The sequence below is a fragment of the Rutidosis leptorrhynchoides genome, chromosome 3 (genome assembly GCF_046630445.1).
Source record: "Rutidosis leptorrhynchoides isolate AG116_Rl617_1_P2 chromosome 3, CSIRO_AGI_Rlap_v1, whole genome shotgun sequence".
Classification (NCBI taxonomy): Eukaryota; Viridiplantae; Streptophyta; class Magnoliopsida; order Asterales; family Asteraceae; genus Rutidosis; species Rutidosis leptorrhynchoides.
The window spans coordinates 116,133,049-116,144,110 of NC_092335.1; the positions used below are offsets into that span (position 1 = coordinate 116,133,049).

The 11,062-nt window shown below is 33.9% G+C and overlaps 1 protein-coding gene across 3 annotated transcripts; it reads right to left on the reverse strand.

Annotated features, from left to right (window-relative positions):
- Positions 1-217: 217 nt before the first annotated feature.
- Positions 218-5,969, reverse strand: LOC139896705 (histone-lysine N-methyltransferase ASHH3). Of its 3 annotated transcripts, none has more exons than XM_071879345.1 (13): positions 5,706-5,969; positions 5,568-5,608; positions 5,262-5,388; positions 5,024-5,150; positions 3,448-3,547; positions 2,579-2,657; positions 2,327-2,498; positions 2,173-2,253; positions 1,226-1,358; positions 945-972; positions 788-875; positions 633-681; positions 218-553 (listed from the first exon to the last, which is right to left on the reverse strand). In XM_071879345.1, the coding sequence occupies exons 2-13, from the start codon at positions 5,583-5,585 to the stop codon at positions 476-478; spliced, it is 1,080 nt and encodes a 359-aa protein (XP_071735446.1). In that variant the 5' UTR covers positions 5,586-5,608; positions 5,706-5,969; the 3' UTR covers positions 218-475. The 3 variants fall into 3 exon arrangements, with proteins under 3 accessions (XP_071735446.1, XP_071735444.1, XP_071735445.1); XM_071879343.1 differs by having other exon boundaries at positions 1,178-1,358; XM_071879344.1 differs by lacking the exon at positions 5,568-5,608 and having other exon boundaries at positions 1,178-1,358.
- Positions 5,970-11,062: the final 5,093 nt, after the last annotated feature.

Here is an 11,062-nt window from a genome sequence, read left to right on the forward strand (position 1 = left end):
ACATAAAAAAAGAGAGGAATATAATATAATCAATAGAACAATTTGGATTTTCAAATGAAGTTTATAACTTTTAAGTGATATAAGTTACAATACTTTAAAGAACATATGGTTTAAAGTGTTGTGTTACCTACAATATTTTAAAAAACGTATAGTAGATCTCATAAGAATTGCATGTGCATTTGCTAAAGATGTAGTCAATAAAGAAGGGTCATGCCACTTCAGAAACATTCATTTATTAAGATGTCTTTACTAAAGAATGTAACGCTAAAAAAACAATCTAATATTTTGCATACAAGGATTTTCACAGGTGTGTTGTGTGTACAATACAGATTCTTTTTGGGCCACATTCAACCCGTTCTCTTTCCAGCTACATTGTTGATTTGTTTCAAATTAAACTCTTTTGATCCTTTAGACCATAACCTCAGTCATCTTATTGGTAAGAAGCTGTGTTGAAACTCCCACGACTAAAAAAGGTTTAAGCTAAAAGGTTACAAAGCTCCCATTCAACTTGTGTCAAATCAACGAGCTCAGTGCCACCATCTTCGAACATGATCTGCGCGAATGCATAAATGACTTTGGTCAGTCATCAAATACCATAAACTAGCTACAAACTGACAAAAAATTGTACGTACCAGGTGCTTTCTTGAGTTTGCGTCAAACCGCTTAATGATGCCAAATAATCTATAAACATACCAATGAGTTCAAATTTCCACCTCAGGTTAAAAAAATTGATAATTCAATAATTCAATAACTGTATAATAATAATTATAGAAAATGAAGTCAGTACCTGGTTGACCCAGGCCGTCCTATCACGAGAACTTCTCCAATGCAATTATGAGGTATTCTTGTTTGATGAATGGCATTGCTAGAACATCCTATAAACAGGAAGGAAAAAAAAAATGAAATTGCAAACTTCTACAAGCAAAAAAAAATAAGATTTTTACCTGCATTCCGAACACCATTCTTGTAAGCCTACACACAAACAATAGCTCAGATTAGTTTACAATATAATTGAATACTGAATAACATATTAAGATAATTTAGTAGCTTATCATGTTAAACGATTTCAAAATCTATATGATGGCAGAGGAACAAATGATCAGGCAATAAGAATCATGATTACATATTACCACCATACAACATATTGTACAATCATCATGAGAAACATCATACATACATCTTTCTCAGAAAGAACTGCTTTAACTTTTGAAGAATTTAAAGCCACCTGACATGCAACTAGCTTCAATGCAGCATCTGAAGAAGGGAACTTTGATTTGATAGGCGGCTTCACCCCCAGTTTTCGTCTACAGTCTACAGCACCACAATGACAGTCTTGGTCGGCACCAAACTGCACAAATCTGCTAATTTTGTTAAATACCAGCAGAAGGATGTAAAGAGAGCAAGGCTATACTGTAATACATGACAGACATAATAATAATATTTCTATTATCAATGATCTAATTTTCTTGGGGTTTTTAGGAGATTTAGTGCATTTAAATAGACTTTAGACTACATCAACCAGTTTGTCCCATTAGACCCATTTGACTATTTCCTTTTAAGCATGGACGGTCCGGACGGTCCCGAGAATTGAAGTACCTAGAACGAGGTGAAAAAAGACCCTTAGGCCCTAACGAATAATATAAGCTATTTAAAAAAGGCCCTTAGACCCTAACGAATAATATAATATAAACTATTTAAAAAAAGCCCTTTGAGCCTTGCTAGAATGCTAGTGGGCTTTGATTTTTCGGTTGCCTTTAATTGTTTTTTTGAGCCTATTGTTTCACCTTCGCTGCCTCAGTTGTGTTTCTCTACTTCTCATGTCTATGAAATCTCCACGTCTGTATATATAAAAAATTGGGCTCCTAAATACCTTGGGGCCCGAGCGGTCGATTGCTTTGCTCCCCCTCCGGGCCTCCCCTGCTTTAAGCTAATTTTTCATTTAATATGTTTGACAAGTTAAGAGGCAAAACATTCGGGATCAAAAATGACACCTCTATAGAAATTTGTTCTTTTATAGCACTTAATCTTAACTTTGCATGAAGTTAATTGTATTCGTATAGTCCAAGCAGGCAGTCACGGAACTAGACATAATAAAACATGAGGAGTTCATTCATAAAAACAATAAAAGAGACGATGCATAAAGTAAAGAACAGCCAAGTAACGTGCTCATACTGGTAATCATAGGTCAGGTGTTCCCCTTTCTTTATATCCCGAGTTGCAAATATGCCGATCCTTGTTTCACCATCAATCCTCCTGAAAAAAATGTTTTTAATTAGCAATGTTATGTTTTATGACGGTAAATTTAGACAAAAAGATAGTGGACAACCATTTCTGCATCTCGGTATTTGGGGAACAACTATGATTTATATATCTTGATTTATTTCCTTTGTATGTGGCATCAATCACCATGTCTCGGTTAATCTCGCACAAGTAAAAATTAGTTTCACCCTGACGCTTCATCCTCCAAAGTCTTTCTTCACATGTTTTGTCATCAATAACTGCATTTAGGGAGTTATCGATTAATCAGATATCATGTTTACTTCTGAGATACAGAGTACTTACTCTTATTTAAAGTTACCTTCTCCAACATATTCTATTACAAACTCCCCTTGCATGATATCCTCCTCAGCGACAACTCCTGAGCCACACTTTTCTGTCTAAGAATATAAGTTGGGATATTATTTAAGTACAAATAGCATATGTATCTTAAATATATACAAAAAGATGATGTCTGATGTTAAATTTTGAAATCAATAAACTATTTAAAAATGAGATATGGTATTAACGAGAATGATTGCCTCTCTCCGCGGATGTTTCAAAAGTTAATTTTCAAAAATTTGTGAAGCATTTAACATAGATTCTAACATGTAACATAAATTATAAAAGTAAAATGTATAACATGTTCACAATACACGAAAGTAAGAAGTTCGAGATTTTATAAGAAAATACATATATATCATAAAGAATATGTCGGTAGAAAATGAAACATAAAATTTATATAAAATCTCAACTTAAATATGCACTCACAATATGCTTATGGTGTTTTGTATGCTCGCTATTAATTGTATCTCTTTTGATATATAAAATTTTGTAAATATTCTGATAAGATTATTGTTCTAGTTTTGTGTATTGTATTTTAAAATATTGGTTTGAGACAAAGGCTGTAAGAGTAATCAACAACAATTGGTGAGATTAAAGTTAAGAAGGAAGAACTAAACATCAAGAAAAATATGCAGTTAAATAATAAAAGTATATACACGGAAGAATTAAACCAATGAAATCCCATTGCAGCCTGTTTCTACCAATGAGGGACTAGTGAATAGTAGAAGTACGGCCCCAAACGATATATATATAGTATATAGTAATAGTAATGAACGAATTAAAATAAATAAAACCCAAATGTATGCATGTATGTATCCTTCACCACAATAAGAAGAGACGTTGTACCTGCACTATCTTCATTTTCTTCATAGGTCGTTGGTGAAATGGTTTATTGCGACATGACTCATCGCATTTACAGTTAGACGAGCAGCTCGATAGTAGCATTCTGCAACATTAAAATTTCTTGTCAGCACAAAAATGGCTTACAAGATAACTGTGATTGATTAGATGATGGTAATTAATAACAGACACGGCAGTTTAAATATTTATTAAAATTCAAAGATCAAGTTACTCCCACTCAGAAGTTACTACTGACATTAGCAGAAACACGCTGAAGGACCAACATAACAGTATGCACATCAGAAGTCAACATTGAAAGGGGAAAAAAGTAACACTAAAATATAATATTAGTCAGGCCCTTCTTGAGCAATTATGGAGTTAAGAAGAGCTAAACAATGCAGTTGTATCTTTTATCAGGACTCATATGCATGACACGGGGATAATCTTGTCCTGTTTTCCATGAATGAAATGGGGAATAATATGGCCCAGAAGAGTACTGCTGTGCTATTTCATAAGTCGTCTGTTTTGATTATCACAATCAACCTCCACACATTGTACCTACTCTATCCCATGTATATTGCCAAAAACAATAATCGATTCTATAATAAACCACATTGCTTACAAAATATCTTGTAGCTTCTTGTCAACGTTACAACATTCTTTGTCATATTAAAAGTAGTCAAATATTTAGTTTAAAAATGGAGGCTGTCACTATGATATTGAATACTAGATAATCAATACATTTCTGATAGTCCAACAAGATGAGTAAATACGCATATAGGGTCCACAGCTAAAATATTTATCGACAGGAGAGGATGAAGGAATCATACACTGGGACAAACATTACGGACAGCCGGACACTACTTCTGCATAATATAATCATATCTAAAAGCAAAATAAAATTGGAAAACGTGTGGGGCGTAATTTTAGGGAAAGATAATCTATGGTACAATAGCCTACATTATGCTTAAATCGAGAAATTGACATCTTCACGATATTCTTAGAAAGTTAGAAGGTAGTGTGTGTTCATTTTAGTTCATCCTCAAAGCATTTTCATCTCGACAATCATAAACGTGTACACAACCAAGAACATAGGAAACAAATGCTGCCATACACAACTTAAGCAACAACCCATGAATACAATCGCATGCAAAAATGTGACTGTCCGTTTGTGTGTGAGTGTGTGTGTGTGTGTGTTTGTAAGGAGAGGATTGACGTGTAAGCATCTTTTTTCAGGAAAGCATGGAAACAACTTGCATAACCTATTGAATTGTTGACTGAAAAACAATGTCCAATAAAATGTTCACATATGAATATATATGCAACCACTCCCTAATTCACTCACAGCTGCACTTCCAAGTGAATCATTGTCTTATAATATATAAATCATATATAAAATTTCACAATCCATGAAGAAAATTTGGCATAGATGCCTGTATCGAATCCCAAATTCATGTGATGCTACCAATCACTAATAAATTAACAGCATATGAACTAAGTAATTTGTATTTGTGTGAGTGTTAACAGGGTAAAGTAACAGCTGAACATAATCAGTCCAATCCAATTAGTCCTTAGATCTTACCCACAATGGCAATCTATACCACATACACCAGAAGAGCCTGGTGTTGAGCTGCAGGAACAGAATATTCCATCATCTTCCACTCGAACTCGCCTCTTAACTTTCGGTTCCTTTGGTGTTAGATATATATCTTATAACATATTTGTTAATCTAAACAAAACAAGAACATGAAAATATCGATAAACAGTTAAAAGATGCAAGTAATTAAAGTAGTTCATCTAAACACTAATACAATGGATACTGCGCTTTATGATAGTATAGTTAGGTTTCCATTTATTTAACCAGTCAGGAAGTCCGAACTCGACCGGTTCTCCAATCTCGTTCGCCAAATTATCAAACATTTGTCCGATATCACCCTTTTCGTTCGTCTGCACTCAATCAACAATTAAACATAAGTATCAAAGCAATTAGCTGTGAGCAAACGCGAAATTGAATACCTGAAGTACCACAACTAATTAATAAATTTACAAAGTAAACATTATAACATCAAAGAACGCAAAAAATAGTATAATCAGACTATAACACTATCAATTGTCACCAATTCAACCTTATTCATAGCAGGCATGGCTTTATCTAATAATGTATTCCCTACACAATTGAAAAATGCACCGAAATTAATTCAGATCTGAAAAGAATACATTAACCTCTCGTATCGACAAAATGACAGTTAGTGTACAAATCGCACCTGAAGATAAAACCCTAGGTGTGGATGTTGCCGCTGCAGTTGCCAATCTTCATACAATTAGAGCTATAACGCGTGTATAAGAGAGCGCGTGACGTTGAACGGAGTTACGAAAACGGCGATAGGAAGATAACGGAATCGGAGTAGAGAGTGAAGGTAGTTAATTTTGTAGTTTGAAATTGCGTTTACTGTAACGAATCACAAGCGGCCAGCGTTGGCCGAAAATAGAGCGTACTGTATTAGATTTAGGGTCCGATGATTGATGAATTAGTGAATTAGTGAATAAGTGCTTGATAGAAGTATTATAATATTTAGAGTCGTGCACGATATTTATATTTATATATAAATTATATAGTAGTTGATAATTTTAATATTGATAATTATCAAATATAAAATACAATTACAATAAAAAAAGGCTTTATTATTGATAACATTTGTATCGAAAATATTAGTATTGAATACTAACGTACAGATTATGGGCTCGTGCGTTGGAATTATTTTTAACTTCAATTGACAAATAATCGATAAAACTTTCTAAAAAGTTGTTTTAAAACCGATCGTTAAGAATAATATTTTATGTACATCTATAATTGTATATGTTTTTAGTCCAAACTAATTTCATTATGTCAAAATCTCAAACGAATCAGAGCAAAGCTAAATCTAAATATTTATAAGGATTATCAAATAACCATTTTAACTTCAATTGACAAACATGAGCTCGTGCATTTATATTGTAATATCAATATAATATTATATTGTAATATAATATACGAGTAATATTTTAGGTAATGAAATTTGTATATTAAATTAAATTAAGAAATCTAATAATTCAATAAATATAATAACTGATAAATTGATACGTGGCAGGAATAGAGAATGAGTTGACACGTGGCATGAATTAATCAGGATGACAGGTAGGATTATTGGCACACACTTTATATATATATATATATATATATATATATATATATATATATATATATATATATATATATATATATATATATATATATATATATATATATATATTTGAATTTGATTTGATATATTATATACTATTTTTATGAGCTCGTGCGTTGTACGACAGTTACATAAATTAATATTCGATAACGTTTATATTGATATTTTATCAAATTTATACGTAATACAGTTACAATGAGAAAAATCATTTTTTACTAATAATATTTGTATTGAAAGCAATAGTGTTTAAGACTAACGTGAGCCCGTGCATTGCACGTCAGTTGTATAAATTAATATTTGATACCGTTAGTATTAATATTTATCAAATATATAATATAATTACAATTAAAACTGAATACCAACGCATAGATTTTGAGCTCCTTTGTTTGGCAAATTATTTATTTGAAAATATAAATAAAGCCTTTAATTATTAATATATTAAATTAGTGAATAAAAATTAAAAGTCGTATGATATTAATATTAATAGATAGGATATGACTCCTTATTATATTTAAATTATGATTTTGGTTATATACATAATTAAATAGAATATAATGAAAACTATGAGTTATTTTATGGAGTTGTTATTATTATTTAACTCGGTTTGATTAAGAAAATGACACGCATAATTATCTAATAAATTTTAATTAAAAAAATGACATGTATGATTATTTAATTCAGTTTAATTGAGAAAATGACGTGTATGATTATTGTACGTGCTTTATAATAATGTATCGAAAATGAAAATTATTTGGTATGAATATCTGTAGATAATATTCTAATGTTTTAATTTAATATTTAATATTTAAAATATTTAATGTAATTCAATTTTATATTATATTTATGTTTAATATAAAATTTGGTATGTCGTTTTTTATATTTTAAAAAAACTTTAATTTGATATCAAGGTGGGACACCGAAAGTCGGCGTGTCCCTACTTACGGAGTGATCAAGTTAAAAAGATAGAGAAAGTGGCGGGTATGGCTAGGGGACGAAATTATTTGATGACTAATGATGAATCCAAGCAATCCAATGAAGTTGTCTCAGGTACTTTCATGATTAACTCTAATCCGGCAAGGATACCATTTGATAGCGGTGCTAATTTATCGTTTGTGTCTCCAAAGTTCATGCCAAAGCTTAATAAATCGCTAGCTAAGTTAAGTCATCTGGTAGAAGTCGAATGTAACATCCTCAGATCGGGCCTAGATGTAAGATGACCTTTTTGCCCTTAGGCATAATTGTGTGGTTAATTATGCTTTTATTTTAATAAAATATTTAGTGTTATTTTATTATTTTATTAAGACCAGTTTGTGACAAGGGTCACATAACAGGTTCGTTTATTTAATTTGGACTCCGATAGGGTAGTCAAATTAAGTACGAAAGTTATCAGATAACTGGTAAATACCCGTGTGTGATGGGGTATTGTATCTAACACTAGTATATAAGCAATATACCAGCTATTTCTATCATTTTCTTGAATCTTCTAAATCACCTCGTACCTAACACTTTCACCACTTGAAAATCCTAATCTTTATATCTTGATTTGGAGCTTAAATTGTGTTTGAAATCATTTTTCTTGTGTCATTGTGAGTCTATCAGGGTAAGAATTGTATGATTTCATGTTCAAATAAGTGTTTTAATTGGGTTTGAAACTAGGTTTCTGATAAATGTGATTTTGGTGTCTTAATGCTTAAATTTGGTGTTATTTTGGCTTAAAACTTGTGGGTTTATACTTCTAAATATTTTGTGTACAAGTTATAAGCGGTTTTGAGGTCTAAACAGGTCTAAGATTGAGATTTTGGTGATTTTGGTGTGAAACCCGTCAGTTTCTGCTGCTGCTGCACGAAGAACACAACCGTACGGTTGCAGCCTGCAACCGCACGGGTACATGGTGCAACCGTACGGGTACATATGCAACTGTACGGATGAAGTGTTGTTGGTGCAACCGGGCAGAACGTGTGCAACCGTACGGATGCATGATGCAACCGTACGGATGCAGATCAATGTTGCATTATAGTGTAATTTGGCTATTTTCTAGCCGTTATGCTGTTCCCGTGACCTATGATAATCAGGATGTAAATTCTGAAAATGCATAAGTGTTAGGTGGACTTTTTTTACTGATTTGTTGTATTGTGCTGTTTTGTACTAACGGATAGAAACTAACTTGGGTTGCCTTATGTTCAGGTGATAAGGATAAGGACGCAGCTCAGTGATAGATTATCTGAGCTAGTTGCTGGTATTCGGTAAGTGGGTCTATCTCCGGATAGAGTATTAAGTAGCTGACACGCTACTTGTTCAAACTCTTTATTATTATGTTTATACTCTGTATGAATACCATGTGTAGTAGATATTGCCATGTTAGTTAGAACGATTGCATGATTGATTATTTGTGATCTTATGTGTGCACTGTTATTTGAACAACAATTGAGCCGGCAAGGTTGGGAACCCACCGAGGCGGCAAGGTAAGGTTTGTGTGAGGTCGACCGTGGTAGCCTGTTTGGGTCATGATGTTACTGATTGTTCAGTATAGCATAGAAGGAAACATGTGTTGCGTCTGGACGATTATGCAGTGGATTCATTAAGCGGACTATGGGTAGATTGTAGCCTGATCAGCTAAGTCGTGTGCTCGTACAAGCCGTCGATCCTCATATTGTCAGTTGTTGTTTTTTTATGCTAGTTCAGGACGTTAGCATATCTGTGACCTTTGCATGTTCGGTTGCTTATGCTTGGTCTGTTAGATAGTATCCATTCACTTAGCAGTTGTGCTAATTCCCCCCATTTCCACCCATTGCAGGTTTAGGTACTACTGGTTAGAAGGGTGTTACGAACGGGATGAAGACATGTTTGATTATACGCTGAACTCTGATGTTTTCTCTTTTGTACTATTTTTATGTAACACCGATGTTTTGAGAAGTTGTAATGGATGATAACTAGATTGATTTCCTAACTATGGTTTGTAAATATTAACTAAGGTTATTTTGGTAATTACGTCTATACTTCCGCTGTGACAAAAAAAAATCAGGGTGTTACAAGTTGGTATCAGGGTGTTCCAACAACAATACCAGCCACCAAAAAGATGCACCTTCAAACAATTTAGAGATTGTGGACCGTCACCGTTCTCGGGAAGTTTTGATCCATCCGTGACTCTTAATTGGTTACGAGAGGTTGAAAAGGCATTTGAGGCCTATCAGTGTGAACCAGAACTGAGGGTGACTTATGCTAGTAGGTTGTTAAAAGATAGGGCTATGGTGTGGTGGGATTCGGTAATAGCAAGTGTTCCTCCAGAACAAGTTCGAATGATCACTTGGGAGCATTTTTACGGTAAGGTATGTGAGCAGTACTGCAATGTGTTTGACATGAATAGAATCAAAATGGAGTTTTTGGAAATGCGGATGACACCTCAGATGTCAATTGATGAGGTAATTGAGAAATACATGGACAAGTTAAGGTTTGTACAACAATGGGTGCCGGATGAGCTATCCAGAATTCAGCATTTTGTGAACATGATTTTACATGAGTTTAGGACCTTTGTGAGGTCAGCACCGACATTATCTCAGGCTTTTGTGATGGCAAAGATGGTAGAAAGTGATGTTAGAGCAGCAAGGGGTATGAATATAGGGAATGTGGTACCACAGGGTAGTCATGCTACCAGTCAGTCAGGTTCTAAGTCTAAGAAATCGTTTGGGTTTAGACCGAAGGGTAAAGGTAATCAAGTAATCTCGGGGTCTGGTTCTGGAAAGAGAGAGTGGTGTAAAGGTTGTAAGTCTTCTCATAGTGGGCAGTGTTCAGAGGCAACGAGAAGGTGTTTAAGATGTGGTATGGTAGGCCATGAGTCTCAAGGGTGTTCCTTCAGGGAGAATGTTTGTTGGAGTTATCACCAGCTGGGTCACTGTTCAGCTAGTTGTCAGGTGTCAAAGGGGGCAAATTTCGGGGCAGGGTCAGGGGTGCGTTCGGCATCTGTCGGGGGTTCCACAGCCTCAAGTGGACATAAAAGAAAGAACTCGCTTACTGCAGAAGCATGGGCCTTTCAGATGACAGTGGAGGCCGCTACCAATACCGATGACGTCATAACTGATGCGTTCTTGATCAACTCAATACCTGCTAGAGTATTGTTTAATTCGGGTGCAAATAGGACGTTTATGTTGTGACAACCCGGAAATTTCCGAACAAATTTAAACTTGATCTTTATATGTTTCCGATACGATAAGCAAAGTCTGTAATGTTGAAATCTCAAAAACTTTGAACTGTGTTCATGTAATCAGTTACCCTTTGACTATGCTCGAGGATTCACGAACAATTATGTGTATAGATATGTATATAAATAAGATATAGTTATATTAATTGAAAACCTTAAACAAAGCATTAGACGTATAAACCTTTACCTGAACGTATTTGTTTCA